The 19,874-nt window shown below is 38.4% G+C and overlaps 1 protein-coding gene across 1 annotated transcript; it reads left to right on the top strand.

Moving 5' to 3' along the window:
• The first annotated feature begins 7,745 nt into the window (after window positions 1-7,745).
• LOC129548545 (olfactory receptor 10G4-like) lies at window positions 7,746-8,681 on the top strand. The gene has a single exon (XM_055415058.2). The coding sequence runs from the start codon at window positions 7,746-7,748 to the stop codon at window positions 8,679-8,681; it is 936 nt and encodes a 311-aa protein (XP_055271033.2).
• Window positions 8,682-19,874: the final 11,193 nt, after the last annotated feature.

Here is a 19,874-nt window from a genome sequence, read left to right as displayed (position 1 = left end):
TATATATTTTAAAATTCTTTTCATCTATAGTTATTATAAGATACTGAATATAGTTCCTGTGCTATAAAATAGGCCATTGTTATTTATCTATTTTATATATAGCAGGGTGTTTATGTTAACCACAAACTTCTAATTTATCCTGAAGTTTCTTTTATTCCATTTTATTCCTGAAGCATTAATATAAATAGTTCAAAGAATCTCCATGAGGTCCTGATATAGAAGGGAAATCATACCTTCCTATTTTCATATGGAGAGACTTTCTTGTCATATTGTATTATAAGAGTAATTTGGCCTGTCATAAGAACACAAAATTGTAGAATGACTGGCTTTTATCCCTCTACTGAACAACATGCTGATAGTGTACTAACACATAGGCAATAATTTTGTACTTTGCCATCTTCCTTACCCAGACAGTCCAGTACTGTGCTCAGTTGCTTGAGTCATGTTCAACTCTTTGTGACCCTGTGGACAGTAGCCCACCAGGCTCTTCTGTCCATAGAATTCTTCAGGCAAGAATACCAGAGTGGGTTTCCATTTCCTCTGCCAGGGGATCATACCTGCCCAGGGACTAAACCCATATCTTCTGCGTTTCCTGCCTTGCAAGCAGATTCTCTACCGCTAAGCCACTGGGGAAGCCCAATCCAGACAGTGAATCTAGGTAATTCCATAGGATGCCTCTACATTTCACTATATCTAGAAGGAAAAATTAATAGTAAATGACTGTAACCTAATTTAGCGAGGTCAAACATGTTTGTGTTTTGCAGAAATAATGGTTTGGTTTATCTTTTTGGCACCACTGGCATGTTGAATTTCCTGATAATAAAGTGTTGAAGAAGAGAGTGTCATGAATGTTAGCTGTTACCTCCTAACCATTAGAAAAATCAGCATCCTTCTCCATGTGTTTTCTGCATTGTTTCAGTATATATTTATTTACGTCCTTTAATTTTCTCCCCTCCGTTCAGTCCATTGTCCTGTATAAGACAGGTTCATGATAACTTTATTATTTTATCCATATGTCATGTTGTGTGATGTATGGACAAAATACATCTATACAATTTTTAAGACTCCAGATCTGATCTGTATGAAATAAACAGTGATATATTGGAATGACATCTTCTCTGAAAGGAGTGACCTGAGGAATTAACCTACATTGCTTTAGGTGCTGACATTGTGTGTGTACAAATTTGAGGGAAAGATAGTCACAACTGGTTTGTGGTCTTTGTGGTGGACTGTCATGTATCATTATCGATGTACTTACTTATTCATTTATTCTGGCTGTGTATCTTCTATACTGTTTCTGTATGTGGTACTGTTTTCTGCTATAGAAGCCAAAATACCAGATAGTTTCCCATTCACGTAGCTCAGCTGGTAAAGAATCTGCTGGAAATGCAGGAGATCCCGGTTCGATTCCTGGGTTGGGAATATCCCCTGTAGAAGGGAACGTCTACCCACTCCAGTATTCTTGGGCTTCCCTGGTGACTCAGCTGGTAAAGAATCTGCCTGCAATGTGGGAGACCTGGGTTCTATCCCTGGGTTGGGAAGATCCCTTGGAGAAGGGAATGGCTACCCACTCCAATAATCTAGCCTGGAGAATTCCATGGACTGAACAGTCCATAGGGTAGCAAAGAGTCAGAAAGGACTGAGTGACTTTCACTTTCACAGCAAATACAGAACATGGGTATGGGACATAGACTTGAACAGTAAAATTTATCAACCTTGACTTTGGATCAGAAGCAAGGAGCAATAACAAGCACATACTGGGGAGGATGAATTTGGATGACGGCAGTGACAGCACTGGCAACACCTGGTTTTGAAAGGCAAGACTGACTTCATGCCAGCCAGGCTTTAGGAGGTTTACGTTTGTGGTGATGGTGACCCTCTATGGGGCTAAACTGCATGGAGACAGCAGTGGACCCTCTCCAGGTATTTTTTAGGCATGATTTTGCAATAATTCTACCTGTTTCCTATTCCTTCTACAAGTTTGGTTCTTTGGCTTTTCTGGGGTGTTTGTTACATGTGTGTGTGTGTGAGAGAAAGTATAAGGGTATGCTTTAGCTGAAATATAAAATTTTGTTTACCTTTGTTTCTTTCACTTAAAAAATATATTATGGACCACTCTGCAATCAGTAGATCAATATTTAATTCTTATATTTTCTGGCTTCTTTATGCATATGATAATGTACATATTTTAAAGTAATTAGATTATATCATACATGCTGTACTATTATTTTTGCATTTATAAATTTTTTCAGTTTTCCTTCACTCCCACCCCTCAACCCCAGATTAGTTTAATAACCCCATTTATATTCTTCTGCTGCTTTATCAATACTTTTATAATATAAAACTGTCATTGCTTGCTTTACAAAAATGGCACAGTTATCTACACTTCTGTGCATCATATCCCCACCTTGATGAAAAGATCTCATGAAAACCATACAAAGATAATTGCTGTTGTTACAATCTTTTAAATAGCTGCTTGATATTTTATAATATAGCAATACCATATTTTGTTCATCCATTCCTCCTTAGGTATAGTCTTTTGGCTTTCAGTTGGCATGCCACCATAAGCCATGTGTCAGCAATAAAGTCTTTTTATTGTTAATTATAAACTTGGAAATAATTATCTTTAGGTATAAATCTTTAGAAATTTAGATGTTTTAAGCCACCTGAAGAAGACATTGGAAGAGAGTGACCAAGATGGATAGTGCCAACAGGTGATGAGAGTTATAGATTCTGGACCATTTTAAGTTGAGAGAAAGCAGTTACGAGTCTACCTGCATCCCCTTTGAGGGGACGGAGTAATTGGATCCTTCTTTCTTCTTAGGTATAAATATTAGTTTCTGAAAGACATGAACTTTTCTCAAGATGATTCAAGTAACCAACACAGAGAAATATACATGATTATTAAAAACCTTTTTTTAATCTTTCTGTTGTTTTTCTGCTCATCAAGGGAACCTGAAGACCCAAGAGTAATCTTATCCCCTGAGACACTAATTCAAAATAATCTCCTACCCATACCCATGTGTTAGTTTCCATTCTCTGCATAAACTAGTGGGGTTCTTGAACAGATATCAACCACTCTTTCTCATTCAGCAATCAGAGGAGCATTTGTTCTTTTAATTGTAACCTGCAAACAAGTATCTCAACATAGTATGCAGGAAGTAAGATTTTGGTATAAACAATAACAACAACAAAAACAACCAAAAGCACAAATGAGTTTTATACTGAAATGAATCACATACTATAAGGTGAGTTCTTAGAAAGGTATATGTCTCTTATTTCCCCTTGTTTCCCTTCTTAAACTTATTCAGAGATAAGTTACTTGGGGATGGTTAGACTTCCATCCCATCTAAATGTAGTCATCAAGTATCTCTCATATATGTACACACACACACACACACACATATGGTTGAACCTTGAATAAAACAAGTTTGAACACCCATGCATTTGCAGACTTTTTTCAATAAATATATTTGAAAGGTTTGGAGATTGTAACATTTTGAAAAAAATCACGTAGAAATCATAGCCTAAAAATATAAAAAAATTTAAGAAATTGTTAGGTATGTCATGAATGCATAAAATATATGTAGATGCTAGCATTTCCTTATAGAGGCAAAGATGAGTGACATTTAACATAAAACTAATACTGTATTAGCTTTTGCACCATTTTATAACTTTACTTTCAAAGACCTATTACCACACAGAATGCCTCTCTCCATCAAAATGGAAGAAGTTATATCAGCCTATCATCACAGATAAGTGGTTTTTTTTCTTTAAAGTAACAACGTTGTTAATACTGTATAATGAATACAGCTGTAATACTTAATGCCATAAGAGTTTTCTAACAATTCATTCATTCGTGTATGGACTAGGCTACCTTGAAACAGTCATTTAGCTGCGTCTTCATTATCAATGGATGGATTGTTATAGCTATAAATAAATGTGAATTTCTTTTTTACTTATCTTTTCATTTTGATGTCTAGTATTATGAGTAACACCTACAGTATCTTCCATCCTAAAAGACAAAATTGATATAGTGCTAATAAACAGATGATTCCTTTTGTAAACAGTTGACATAAACTTGCAATATCCATAAATACAGGATGGTAAATGCATTTTCCTATAATTGTCTTTATAACATTTTATTTTCTTTAGTTTATTATACAAATATAGTATATGGTACATATGCAAAATATTTGTTAACTGATTGCTATGCTATCAGCAAGGGAAGGTCAGTGGAAGATTATTTGTTGTTAAGTTTCTGGGAAGTCAAAGTTATATATGGATTTTTGACTGTTCAGGGGTTGGGAGAGAGGTTGTTGCCACTAAGCCCTGCATTGTTCACAACATAAATACATAGATGTGTGTACAAAGTAGTAATAAGGACCTATAAATAGGGACTAAGTTGCTATTGCATGAACAGACAAGTCAAACACATACCTCTCAATGATATTCCTGCTTTAGGTCTCAGGCTACCTTGCAATTCACCTGATGAAAATTTCCATACTTTATCTAACCTGATTGTGATTTATCCTGGTGATGGGATCCCACTGGTACAGCAGACACTTTAGAGACACATTTGTTCCATTTTTTTGAGTTCTGATGTCTATATATACATATAGGGTAACTCTGACTCTATTATTTATTCTCTTAAATGAAAAATATAGCTTTAATGCAACTTAAATCACACTGTTTGGAGATCAGATTCCTTTTGTATAGGCTTTGCTAAGAGTAGATATTCTCATTTCTCCCATGTTGGTGAGTCTCCCCTCAAAAAATAATTAATAATAACCTTGACCTCGACAGTATTGCATTAAATTACAAACATCATTTCTGCCTCACTTTTCATTGTACACAATTCCAACTTTTCTTGACTTCAAGCTGGCATAGGCCCTTTTCTCTTATGTTGGTTCTCTCTTGTCACAGGTAGTAGGTTTTAAATAAGAATCAAATACTTGATGGAATTGTCTTCTCTTCTGGGAGTATCACCTGGATTTATGAGGAGTGGAAGATACCATCTCCAACAAAGCCAACACTAAAAAATACTTACATATTTAAGATATCAATATGTATCAGTATATTAGAAACCAGTCGTTACCCAGTGGATCTTGGTTAGGAAAACACGTGTAAAGTTTATGTTCTCAGAGCCTCATGAAATACTATCTAAAAGAAGACAAGCATTCGGCCAGCAGTGTTACGAGGGTTGTCATTTTCTAGATCAAATGGGAGGTTGTAGGGATTCTGGATGGAATTTAGATTCTTAACCTGCTCTGAGAGTATTTCCTACATATCCAGGCATGGTGTTAGTGAGACACCAGTGCCAATCAGTACCAGGAATGGAATCTTCCTTGAGTTATGGCTTTGAAACTGAAGTCTCTACAGAATGTGAGAATTTATTCTCTCTCTCTGTATATAGACATAGATGTAAAGTGAAAATGAAAGTGTTAGTTGCTCAGTTATGTTTGACCCTTTGCAATCCTATGGACTGTAGCCGCCAGGCTCCTCTGTCCATGGAATTCTCCAGGCAAGAATACTGGAGTGGGTAGCCATTCCCTTCTCCAGGCGATCTTCCCGACCCCAGGGTCAAACCCGGGTGTCCCACAGTGCAGGCAGATTCTTTACAGTTCAGGCTTTCTTGGTGGCTCAGGTGGTAAAGAATCTGTCTGCAATGCAGGAGACCCAGTTCAATCACTGGGTCAGGAAGATCCCCTGGAGAATGGAATGACCACCCACTCCAGTATTCTTGCCTGGATAATTCCATGGGCAGAGAAGCCTGATGAGCCACATATACATGTATATGCACATACATATGTAATGTACATATATAATAAGTATATATGGTAATTCTGTAATACGAGGTACAATGTTATCATTATCATTTATTGAACAGTTATGTGTCAGGTACTGTACTAGGTACTTTCATGTATTATCTTGCTTAATACTTATAAATTCTCCATGAAGTAGGTGATGTTATTACTGCCAAGTTACCTATGAGAACTCCAGGAGATGATTAAGGTATACTTTAGACTTTGAAATGCTCATTGCTATTAAAGTAAATTTTTGGCTCTTTAGGCTTTCCTTTAAGTTTTCCCATGAACTCTGGAAAGAAAATATAATTTCAAATAGCTACCAAGATTCCCACCCCTGCTGTATATATTGTCTGTTAAATTGCCTCCCATTGATGTCAGTGGGACTTGTAAATATGATGTGCTCTCTCTTTCTTTTTTAAAATTTTATTGAAGCAGAGTTAATTTACAATGTTGTGTTAATTTCTTCTGTACAGCAGAGTTACTCAATTTTACATACACATATATTTTTCATATGGTTTATCACACAATATTGTATATAGCTCCTTGTGATATAGTGTGGCAGTGCATGCATCCTAGTAAAACCTTGTTATTTATCCATCCTATATATACTAGTTTGCATCTGCTAATCCCAAAGTCCCAATCATTTCCTTCTCAAGACCCCATGACTCTCTTGATTATATTATGTTCAGTTCAGTTCAGTCGCTCAGTCGTGTCTGACTCTCCACGACCCCATGAATCACAGCACGCCAGGCCTCCCTGTCCATCACCAACTCCCGGAGTTCACTCAAACTCATGTCCACAGAGTCGGTGATGCCATCCAGCCATCTCATTCTCTGTCGTCCCTTTCTCCTCCCGCCCCCAACCTTTCCCAGCATCAGAGTCTTTTCCAGTGAGTCAACTTGTCACATGAGGTGGCCAAAGTATTGCAGTTTCGGTGACACCTTTTCATAGTAAACTGGGGAGAGATTCTCCCACTGACATGGAAGCAGTAAGCTACCATATAATCAGATGGTTAGGTGGCTAGGACTTAATTGAGACCCCTGGAAGCTGAGAGCTATGCTTCCTACCAACAGCCAGCAAGAAAACAGGCACCTCAGTCCTAAACCCACAAGAAACTGAATACCAACAAGCTCAATAAACTTGGAAGAGGGTCCCAAACCTCAGATGAAATTACAGACTCAGCTGATACCTTAATTTCAATGTGGAAAGACCTTGAGAAGGGAACCCTGCTAACCTTACTAAAAAAACTGTAATACAGTAAATTTGAATTGTTTTATGCTACTAAATTTGTGATATTCACTGGAAGGAATGATGCTGAAGCTGTAGCTCCAATATTTTGGCCACCTGATGTGAAGAACTAACTCTTTGGAAGAGACCCAGATGCTGAGAAAGATTGAGGGCAAGAGGAGAAGGGGACGACAGAGGATGAGATGGTTGGATGGCATCATCAACTCAATGGACATAAGTTTGAGCAAGCTCTGGGGGATAGTGAAGGACCAGGAAGTTTGGCGTGCTGCATTTCATGGGAACTCAAAGAATCAGACACGACTTAGTGACTAAACAACAATAATGATGCACCAATAGATTATTGCAATGGATTTCTTGCATTTCCTTCTGCATATATATACCTGTGTGTACTTCTATTGTGTGTGTGTGTGTGAGAGAGAGAGAGAGAGAGAGAAAGAGACAGAGGATCATAATGAAATTATTGCATTCAGAAGCAATCACAACATTGTAAAGTAATTATCCCCAATTAAAAATATAATTTAAAAACAAAAAAAAGAAGCTTTGTAATAAGCAAAGTGGAATATAAGTTTAGAATGATTAACCATGTATGATGCATTTTCTATATAGAGAATAAGTTTTCATTTCTCAGTTAAATGCTGGGTGCTCTCGATATTCCCATAGAGATAGAGAGATGAAAAGCGAGGAGAAATGACAAACATGAGCCTAGTGACAACGTTCATCCTCTTGGGCCTTCCCCATTCGCCAGAGCTGGACACGCTCCTCTTTGGAATCTTCCTGGTGATCTATGTCCTCACTGTGGTGGGGAACCTTCTCATCCTGCTGGTGATTATCGTGGATTCACACCTGCACACCCCTATGTACTTCTTCCTGAGCAACCTGTCCTTCATTGACATGTGGTACTGCACGGTCACTGTGCCCAAAATGCTGATGACCGTGGTGTCCCCAGAAGGCAGTCCTATCTCCTTTCACAGCTGTGTGGCCCAGCTGTACTCCTTCCACTTCCTGGGCAGCACTGAGTGCTTCCTCTACACCGTCATGTCCTATGACCGCTTCCTGGCCATCAGTCACCCTCTCAGGTACGCCAGCATGATGAGTGGGAGGACGTGCACCTTCCTGGCCACAACCACGTGGCTCAGTGGCTCTGTGCACTCTGCTGTCCAGACAACACTGACATTCCGTTTGCCCTTCTGTGGCCCCAACCAGATCCAGCATTACTTCTGTGATGCACCGCCCATCCTCAAACTGGCCTGTGTAGACACGTCCACCGTGGAGATGGTGATCTTTGTCAACATTGGGGTGGTGGCCTCGGGCTGCTTTTTCCTGATAGTGCTGTCCTATGTGTCCATAGTCCGTTCTGTCCTGAAGATCCGCACCTCAGCGGGGAGATGGAGAGCCTTCCAGACCTGTTCCTCCCACTGCACTGTGGTTCTTTGTTTCTTTGTTCCCTGTGTTTTCATTTACCTGAGACCAGGCTCCAAGGAGGCTATGGACAGGATTGTGGCTGTTTTCTACACTGTGATGACACCCCTTCTGAATCCTGTGGTCTACACCCTGCGGAACAAGGAAGTGAAGAAAGCTCTCTTAAAACTTAAAGGCAAAGTAGTGCATTTGCAGAGCAAATAATCTCTGCAATGTAGGCTTACACATTTAACAAATATAGTAATAGAGTAGTATAATGAAACATAGAAATATAGTATAGTACAATATATAAATTTATCAGTGTGAAATGTTTTATGTAAATAGTTCTCAGTGTTAAACTTTATCCAGACTTCTTAGTCAGGAATATTTGTTTCAAGGATTTTTTTGAACTTTAAAAAATTGGAAATTTTTTATGATAAACTTGCTAAATTTTGATCTATGAACTCATTTCTCTACAACACATTTATTTTACCTTTTTTTCTAATATTATTCATATGTAATTGACATATAACATCATTTTTACGTTTCTAAAGAGTAAACATTCAACTTGGATCTTGGATGAAGAATGGTGAGTTATTTTTATATACCTAAGTTGATAATACACTTTTGTGTTTACGTCTTATGCACAGAAATTGGGGACACTGCTCAAGAATAGCAGCAATTATCAGAGGTCACTTACTAATGGATGCAGGTGCTCACCTGCCTTCTCATTTCTTTTTGTGGCTGCATGTGTGTGTATGTGTGTGTGTGTGCCTGTATGTATGTTTGCATGAAAGTCCCAAGGTAATTAGTCCTATTCCCAGGACATCCTGACCCTGGTCAGTGTTCCCACACTGAAAGAGTCCCATACTTCTGAGCAGATTGTTATCTCTCAAGGTGGGTATGCCAGGATAAGGTGTGACTCCGAGAGGCTCCTTTCAGAGACTGGGAACCATCACTACCTTCAGCGCACCCTGCAGTTTCTCAGGTTTGGTCAGTGTGATCAGGACGAAGCTACCATCAGACACCGCCAGTCTCCATCACATAATCTGGCCTTAAATTCATGTATTAATGGACCAAATGCTCATATTCAGCATAACCATTCTATCCTGGGTCATTTCACTATGGATGGTGATGAGTGTCATGCTGCTCAGAGAGCTCCTTCTCTCAACATTTTCGGGTCTTGGAAATTCAGTTTCACCAAACCTCAACCTCCTCTGGGATAGGGACACCCTACATTGTAGGCTGGAGCCAAGGGTGCTTCTTATTTAGAAAGAAAGTAGAAAAATTAAAATGTAACTAAATCACTTGGTATTGAGAGGGTAGCAGGCAGGAAGGCTAGAGGCCTCCAAATGGAGGAAAATCGCCTGCAAGTGTCAGATATTTTTTATCTCTCTCTTAAGTGGCAGGAGGAAACAGACGACAAGATTCAGATTTTTTTCCTTTCTCTATACAAATTTAAAAGGAGGTTTCTTTTAAAAGTCTGTGTAGCCATGACGACACCTGGTTCCACCTGAACTTAACTGTTCTCCAACCTTGAGCTAATCAATGTGTTTTTCTTATGGAAATGTTTTTCTTAAGCTATGTTAATCAACTATGAATTTTCCCTAGACTCTGTCTTTCTTCAAGTCAGTATGTTTTCAGTTCAGTTCAGTTCAGTCACTCAATCGTGTCTGATTCTTTGTGACCCCATGAATTGCAGCACGCCAGTCTTCCCTGTCCATTACCAACTCCCAGAGCTTACTCAAACTCATGTCCATTGATTCAGCGATGCCATCCAACCATCTCATCCTCTGTCGTCCCCTTCTCCCCGCCTTCAATCTTTCCCAGCATCAGGGTCTTTTCCAATGGGTCAGGTGTTTGCATCAGGTGGCCAAAGTATTGGAGTTTCAGCTTCAGCATCAGTCCTTCCAATGAATATTCAGGACTGATTTCCTTTAGGATTGACTGGTTGGATCTCCTTGCAGTGACTTGCCCAGTGAGTATGTTTTACTCATGCAAATGTTCTCTTAAGCTATGTTAATGAGACTATGGCTTTGCTCGGAAACCTGCCTTTCTTCAAGATTCATGTCAATCATTTTATGGCCCAAGACAACCTTGTGCCAGTGTTATCTCAAAGTGCATGTTGTGGGGGAGGGGACTGGTGCCAGTCTCTGAGTTTTGAGACATTTCCTTTCTCTGATTAACAGCCTGGTGGTAGCTATATGAAAGTTGCTCAGTTGTGTCCAACTGTTTGTGACCCTGTGGACTGTAAAGTCCATGGAATTCTCCAGGCCAGAATACTGGGGTGGGCATCTGTTACCTTCTCCAGGGGATCTTCCCAACCCAGGGATCGAACTCAGGTCTCCCACACTGCAAGCAGATTATTTACCAGTTGAGCCACAAGGGAAGCCACAAGGGAAGTAGCTTTACTTCCAGCTAAAGACTAGCATGGGGGCACTCTTTCTGCTCCCTTCTGATGTCTGTGTTAGAAGCTTTCTCTATCTCTTTTATACTTTAATAAAACTTTATCACACGAAAGCTCTGAGCGATCAAGCCTCGTCACTGGCCCTGGATTGAATTCCTCTCCTCCGGAGACCAAGAATCCCAGCATCTTTCATGGCTCAGCAACAACTTTTCAACATCATGGAATTTCAACATATTTCATTTACAAGTTAGAAAAATAAGGCCTAGTAAAGACAAAACACCCTAAAAAACCCCCCAGGGCATAGCTACACAGCCCATACAAGTGGACTTCCATGTTTAATGGGTGAAGTGCTATCATTGCATGTAAACAAAAGCAAATATTGGTTCAAATAAAGTTAGAAATAATTTTATGCTCTGTATCTCTGTTTCTCATCTGTGAAAGCTCTTCTCTTGTGATATTGTTTGGAGGATTCAATGAGTTAGTAGAAGTAAAAGTGCTTTGAGAAATGAAAGTGTTAGTCACTCAGTCTTGTCTGATTCTTTGTGACCCCATACAATGTAGTAGTGCTGATACACAATAGTTTCTTAATTCAAGTTTTAAAATTCAAACCTGGGGCCACCAGCTAGATAGCCTGATTCTCAAAATCAATCCTTTCACAAACTATTTCAGTGATTGACTAGTGATTCATGCATCTTCAAAAGTACAGTATTTTGAAGGTGCATGAATGTAGTTTTCTTTAAATCACTGATAATGCATTAGTATCATGATTAACACCATTATTGCTAATGCAATTATTTCAAATGTTTTCATAAATTTTATATTCACATATTTACTATTTTTCAAGTAATTTAACTTCAATAAAGTTGTGTAGTTTATATATCAAATGTAGGCTTTTTTTCAAAAGCTAATTTCCCCCCATATACTATGAAAAGCACCTTAGCTACCCTAACTCTGCCTGACTTAGATTCTAAGTGCTTTTTAACACTGTTTATTTGTGAACGCCACATTAAGTTGTGGACTTCTCAAGGAAAAATATTGCCTTTTCTTGTAGTAATCCACCTTCATAAATCTTGGTCTCATTTAAGATGCTCTCCCTGCTACAGATTCTTTCCCCTTCCCAGTATGTTTATACTTTCCGAGGGACCCAACTTCTGGTGCACACTCATAATTTTAGATATCACTCCTAAACAGGAGCCTTTTCTTTCTGTCCATGCTGTTTCTGTCTTCCTTGTTCAAGTCCCTAATAACTTCAGTTTGTCATATATTTCCATTAGTAGATAAAGCTATTTCATCAAATTTCATGTGTTTAAACTTTCCCCCCTCTTATTCAGCATTTGCCTCTGATGTGTTATGATTATCCCAGTAAAATGTATGCTGAAGCTCAAAGGGTATGCCCATAATTCTTCCTTATACCTTTCTTCTTTTATAATTGAAATAACAGTAAGAGAGGAGATAAATAGAGAATGATGAGACAGACGGGATGACATGAGAAAACTCTGTAAAATAAAGTAAAATGATGGATAATTGAAATATTTCAGTGATTAATCTTTTATATTGAAAGAAAGTGAAAGTCACTCAGTCATGTCCGGTCTTTGTGACCCCATGGACTGTATGGTCCATGGGATTGTCTAGGCTAGAATACTGGAGTGGGTAGCCTTTCTCTTCTCCAGGGGATCTTCCCAACCCAGGAATCGAACAGGGGTCTCCCGCATTGCAGGCGGATTCTTTACGAATTGAGCTATCAGGGAAGCCCATATTATCAAATATTAATTGCAACAACGTTATTTGTATATACTTCTTTATGTCATTATTATGCCCTAAGAATTACCAGAGCTGTTTTTAAAACAGTAAAATAAAAGGAGTAAAATAATTCACAACTGGTATGTGCATTGCACTTAAGGAATGATGCTGTTGTTCAGTCACTCAGTCATGTCTGACTCTATTGAACCACACGGAGTGCAGCACACCAGGCCTCCCTGTCCTTCACCATCTCCCAGAGCCTGCTCAGATTCATGTCCATTGAGTTAGTGATGCCATCCAATCATCTTGTTCTCTGTTATTCCCTTCTCCTGCCTTCAATCTTTCCCAGCATCAGAGTTTTCTCCAATAAGTCAGTTCTTTGCATCAGGTGGTCAAAGTATTGGAGTTTCAGCTTCAGCATCAGTCCTTCCAATGAGTCTTTAGGACTGAATATTTCCTTTAGGATTGATTGGCTTGATCTCCTCACAGTCCAAGGGACTCTCAAGAGTCTTCTCCAACACCACAGTTCAAAAGCATCAGTTCGTCAGCACTCAGCTATCTCTATAGTCCAACTCTCACATCCAAACATGACTACTAGAAAAACCATAGCTTTGACTAGATGGACCTTTGTTGGCAAAGGAATGTCTCTGCTTTTTAATATGTTGTCTAGGTTGCTCATAGCTTTTCTTCCAAAAAGCAAGCGTCTTTTAATTTCACAGCTACAGCCACCACCCTCAGTGATTTTGGAGCCCAAGAAAATAAAGTCTGTCACTATTTCCATTGCTTTCCCATCTATTTGCCATGAAGTGATGGGACTGGATGCCATGATCTTAGTTTTTTGAATGTTGAGTTTGAAGCTAACTTTTTCACTCTCCTCTTTCACCTTCATCAGGAAGCTCTTTAGTTCCTCTTTGCTTTCTGCCATAACGGGTGTCATCTGCATATCTGCAGTTATTGATATTTCTCCCAGCAATCTTGATTCCAGTTTGGGCTTCATGCAGTCTGGCATTTCTCATGATGTATTCTACATATAAGTTAAATAAGCAGGGTGACAATGTACAGCCTTGACATATTCCTTTCCAAATTTTGAACCAGTCCATTTTTCCATTTCCAGTTCTATCTGTTGCTTCTTGACCTGCATACAGGTTTCTCAGGAATGATGAAAGCTGAGTGAAACTTTCAACACATTGTGCTATATTTTGATGTATTCTCTTGAAGCTCTCCATGAGATAACTGAAATAATTTCTGTGGATCCGTGAACTTTTGCTCCTGTGTTAACCTGATATTTAAAAATATTGTTTGTAGTAACATGATGTGTATGATTGATTCCTTGAAGTTGTATTCTCTGAGTTTATTAGTACTTGAAAAGGATCCTAAATTATAGAAGTAAATAGTTAAATTATAAGAAGAAAATAGTTAACATAGAATCTGACTCAACTCCATAATGAATAGGGATGACTGAGAGTGGAAAAGCTGCCTTAAAACTCAACATTCAAGACATTAAGATCATGGCACCTGGTCCCATCACTTCATGGCAAATAAAAGGAGAAAAAGTGAAATGACCATTTATGGATTCTGGGCAAGTTTATGTTTAGAATAAACAGTTCTGAGTTTATCTGCATCACTGATAAGGAAATCAGGTAACCAAGTCCTTCTTTCTTCTTCGGCATAAGTACTAGCTCCAGAAGTCATGAACTCCTCTCAGGAGTGTCAGATAACAAACACACAGGGAACTATGTAGGTAATGATTAAAAATCTTTCATTAGTCCCTTTCTGTTGTTTTTCTGTTCATCTAGGGAGCCTGAACACCCAAGAGTAATCCTAATCCCTGAGAAAGCAAATCAAGTTACATTCTACCTTTCTGGCTATGTGAGTTTCCGTTCTCTGCCCTTAAGTTAGTTGGGTCCTTGAACAGAAATGAACCACCCTTTCTCAACAAGCAATCACAGGTACACCAGCTCTGTGAGTAGTAACTTGCAAATAAAGTGCTTCAATATAGCATGTTGAGTGTTCAACATTCTCCAGGGTAAAAGGTAAAAACAAATGAATTTTATATTTTTATAAATTAATATATTTATAAATTCAAATACATTTAAATTAAATTATGAATATAAGTATATTTATATATTTATAAATTTATATATTGTATTTATATATAATCATGCAGTGAAGGTGAGTTCTTAGAAAGGTAAATTTCTCTCATTTCCACTTGCTTTCCCACTTAAACTTCCATTGAGAGAGAAGATATTTTTATCTAACATTGTTAGATAAGACATCTTGCTAACTTCTTAAACCGGCTGTATACTTGTTTACTCATTGCTTTTCTTTTTTATGTAAAGTCTACTACTTTTAAGGCCTCCATGGATAATGTTTTCCATATCCCGTAGGTTTTAAGACTTTGTATTTTTGTTATCTTTCTTTAATGATGTTGTTTTTAAATGCCATGTACTCAGTGAGTGATATAAACACGTTGCAAATTTCAGTTTTCTAAAAAAAAAAGACATTGATAACCACTTGTGGTTATCAAGTCCCAACTGTCTCTCTTTCATTCTCTGTCTCTGTTTCTATACTTTATTCTTTCTCTCTGTATGTGGAATACACACATACAAACTGCACATATACATATATACACAGATTTATGTATATACACACAACATATGCATATCTGTATATGTACAATTAGTAATAAGGACCTACGAAAAGGGACAAAGTTGCTACAGCATAAACAGGCAAGTCAAACCCTGTTTACCTCTCACTGATAACACCAGCCTTAGGTCTCAGTCTACTTTGCAATTCACCTGATGAAAAATTTCATACTTTATTTAATCTATGTGATTTATCTTGGTGATGGGATCCCACTGGTACAGTAGAAATTTTAGAGGTATGTTTGTTTCATTTTTTTGGTTCTGATACCCACATAGGATATTAGGGTAATTGTCACTGCTATTTACTCTTTCATTTGAAGAATATAGCTTTAATTTACCTTAAGCCAGATTGTCTGGTAATAGTATCCATTGTGTATGGGATTTATAAGAGCAGAGAACCTAATTTCTCTCACATTTGTGAGAATTTCCTCGAAAAAGAGCAACAATCTTGAATTCAACAATATTTTCGATTAAACTAAAAGCATCACTTCTGCCTCAGTTTCCATTGTACACAATTCCAGCTTTTCATGATATTCAGTCCAGTTCAAATCAGTTACTCAGTTGTGTCTGACTCTTAGCGACCCCATTGACTGCAGCATGCCAGGCTTCCATGTCCATCACCAGCTCCCAAAGCTTGGTCAAACTTGTGTCCACCCAGTCGGTGATGACATCCAACCATTTCATCCTTTGTCATCCCTTTCTCCTCCTGCCTTCAATCTTTCCCAGGATCAGGGTCTTTTCCAATGAGTCAGTTCTTCACATCAGGAGGCCAAAGTATTGGAGTTTCAGCTTCAGCATCAGTCCTTTCAATGAATATTCAGGACTGATTTCCTTTAGGATGGACTGGTTGGATCTCCTTGAAGTCCAAGGGACTCTCAAGAGTCTTCTCCAACGCCATAGTTCAAAAGCATAAATTCTTCGGTGCTCAACTTTCTTCACACTCTAACTCTCACATCCATACATGACTACTGAGAAAACCATAGCTTTGACTAGATGGACCTTTGTTGAAAAGTAATGTCTCTGCATTTTAATATGCTGTCTAGGTTGCTCATAATTTTTCATCCAAGGAGCAAGCGTCTTTTAATTTCACAGATGCAGTCACCATCTGCAGTGATTTTGGAGTCCAAGAAAATAAAGACTGTCACTGTTTCCATTGTTTCTCCATCTATTTGCCATGAAGTGATGGGACCAGATGCCATGATCTTAGTTTTCTGAATGTTGACTTTTAAGCCAACTTTTTCACTCTCCTCTTTCACTTTCATCAAGTGGCTCTTTAGTTCTTCACTTTCAGCCATAAGGGTGGTGTCATGTGTGTCTGAGGTTATTGATATTTTTCTCAGCAATATTGATTCCAGCTTCTGCTTTGTCCAGCCCAGCATTTCGCATGATATACTCTGCATATAAGTTAAATAAACAGGCTGACAATATACAACCATGACACACTCCTTTCCCTATTTGGAGCCAATCTGTTGTTCCACATCCAGTTCTAATTGTTGCTTCCTGACTTGCATACAGATTTCTCAGGAGGCAGGTAAGCTGGTCTAGTATTCCCATCTTTTGAAGAATTTTCTATGGAAAATTTATTTGCTGTGATCCACACGGTCAAAGGCTTTGGTGTAGTCAATAAAGCAGAAGTAGATGTTTTTTGGAACTCTCTTGCTTTTTTGATGATCCAACGATGTTCAAATTTGATCTCTCATTCCTCTGCTTTTTCTAAATTCAGCTTGAACATCTAGAAGTTCATGGTTCACATACTGCTGAAGCCTGGCTTGGCGAATTTTGAGCATTACTTTGCTAGCGTGTGAAATGAAAGGAATTGTGCAGTAGTCTGAACATTCTTTGATATTGCCTTTCTTTGGGATTGGAATGAAAACTGACCTTTTCCAGTCTGGTGGCCACTGCTGAGTTTTCCAGATTTGCTGGCATATAGAGTGCATCACTTTCACAGCATCATCTTTTAGGTTTTGAAAGAGTTCAACTGAAATTCCATCACCTCCACTAGCTTTGTTTATAGTGATGCTTCCTAAGGCCCACTTGGCTTCTCATTCCAGAATGTCTGACTCTGGGTGAGTAATCACACTATCATGGTTATCTGGGTCATAAAGATCTTTTTAGTGTATTTTGTGTATTCTTGCCACCTCTTCTTAATAGCTTCTGCTTCTGTTAGGTCCATACCATTTCTGTCCTTTATTGTGCCCATCTTTGATTGAAATGCTCCCTTGGTATCACTAATTTTCTTGAAGAGATCTCTAGTCTTTCCCATTCTATTGTTTTCCTCTATTTCTTTGCATTGATCACTGAGGAAGGCTTTCTTATCTCTCCTAGCTATTCTGTGGAACTCTGCATTCACATGGGCATATCTTTCCTTTTCTCCTTTGCTTTTAGCTTCTTTTCTTTTCTCAGTTATTTGTAAGGCCTCTTCAGACAAATTTTTTTCCTTTTTGTGTTTCTTTTTCTTAGGGATGGTCATTATCACTGCCTCCTGTACAATGTCAGGAACCTCAGTCCATAGTTCTTCAGGCACTCTGTCTCGTCTAATCCCTTGAATCTATTTGTCACTTCCAGTATATAATCTTAGGGGTTTGATTTACATCATACCTGAATGGTCTAGTGGTTTCCCGTACTTCTTTCAATTTAAGTCTGAATTTATCAATAAGGAGTTCATGATCTGAGCCACAGTCAGCTCCCAGTCTTGTTGTTGCTGATTGTATAGAGTCTCTCCATCTTTGGCTGCAAAGAATATAATCAATCTGATTTCGGTATTGAGCATCTAGTGATGTCCGGTGTAGAGTCTTCTCTTGTGTTGTTGGAATAGGGTGTTTGCTATGACCAATGTACTCCCTTGGCAAAACTCTGTTAGCCTTTTCCCTGCTTCATTTTGTACTCTAAGGCCAAATTTGCCTGTTACTCCAGGTGTCTCTTGACTTCCTACTTTTGCATTCCAGCCCCCTATAATGAATAGGACATCTTTACTGGGTGTTAGTTCTAGGTCTGGATAGAACTGTTCAACTTCACCTTCTTTATCATTACTGGTTGGGATATAGACTTGGATTACCATGATATTGAATGGTTTGCCTTGGAATTGAACAGAAATCATTCTGTTGTTTTTGAGACTGACCCCAAGTGGTGCATTTCAGGCTCTTTTGTTGACTATAATGGCTACTCCATGTCTTCTAAGGGATTCTTGCTCACAGTAATAGATATAATGGTCATCTGAGTTAAATTCGCCAATTCCAGTCCATTTTAGTTCACTGATTCTTAAAATGTTGATGTTCACTCTTGCCAGCTCCTATTTGACCACTTCCAATTTACCTTGATTCATGGACCTAACAGTCCAGGTTCCTATGCAATATTGTTCTTTACAGCATCGGACTTTGCTTCCATCACCAGTCACATCCACAATTGCGTGTTGTTTTCACTTTGGTTCCATCTCTTTGTTCTTTCTGTTGTTATTTCTACAATATTTCTTGCTATTAAGTTAACATAGATCCTTTTTCTTGCATTGATTCCTTCTTGTTACAGGTAGTGGTTTTACATAAGAATCATATGCTTCATAGAGTTTTCTTCTCTTTTGAGGTCATTGCCTGGAATGGAAGTATAAGGAATGGAAGATTGGGGGAGGATAGCATCTCTAACAAATCTGATAACAAAAATATTATATTTAGATGCTTAGGATATAAATATGTATGTGAGAAACCAGCCACTACACAATGGATTGTGGTTGGGAGAACACATATGAAGTTTATATTTTAAGAGCCTCATAAGTCACTGCATAAAATAAGACAAGTTTGAGGCTAGCCGTATTGTGACGGTTGATAGTTTCTGGATCACATGAGAGGTTGTCAGGATTCTGTATGAAGTTTAGAGATTCTTAAGCTTCTCTGAGATTGTTTCCTATATAAAGAATTAGTGGTAGTGGGACACCAGTATCAATACCAGTGATAAAATTTTCCTCAAAATTGTAGCTTTGAAACTGAGACGTCTTTATATCACAACAAGAATTTATCTTCTCCCTCTACTCCCTCTCTGTCTCTGTCTCTCACTGCCCCCATATAGCTATACCTACACAATTAAAAGAAAACAACAAGGCAACAGCTCCATATAATTTGGTATCGTTTACTGAATACCTATGAATGTCATTACTTTACTAAGTAGTTGCCATTTATTATCTTACTTCACACTGACATTGTCACTGAGGCAGGTGATCCTGAACTTCAGATGAGATGAGAGACCAACCTGAAACTGACTTCAACACTGTGAGACCTGGAGCGTACAACAAGCTAACATGAACCAGAGAAAGTATAAAATAGAAAATTTGGCTTGTTTAATGGTGCTGTTAGTATTCATGATATATCAATAGAAATTTGTGTGGTTTTCTCCCTTTTTCACATCTATCTGTGTGTGCCTGTGTGTATGATGTGTGTGTGTGTGTTTGTGTGTGACAGAGAGGGAGTGAGAGGGATATAAGACAGAGAAGATGAAATCATTCTATGTCTCTTTTCAAGGGAGGTTTATGTAAGCAAAGTTGAGCATGACTCTAGAATTACCTACCTTGTATAATGCAGTTCTCGGTTCTCAATAAAATGTTGGGTGCTCTTGATGTTCCCAGAGAGAGACCAAAAGCGT

This window comes from Moschus berezovskii, chromosome 25 (assembly GCF_049115385.1).
Source record: "Moschus berezovskii isolate FMDL1 chromosome 25, NW_MosBer_1.0, whole genome shotgun sequence".
Lineage (NCBI taxonomy): Eukaryota > Metazoa > Chordata > Mammalia > Artiodactyla > Moschidae > Moschus > Moschus berezovskii.
The sequence above is the reverse complement of the archived record's forward strand: the minus strand, read 5'-3'. Positions and strand labels throughout refer to the sequence as shown.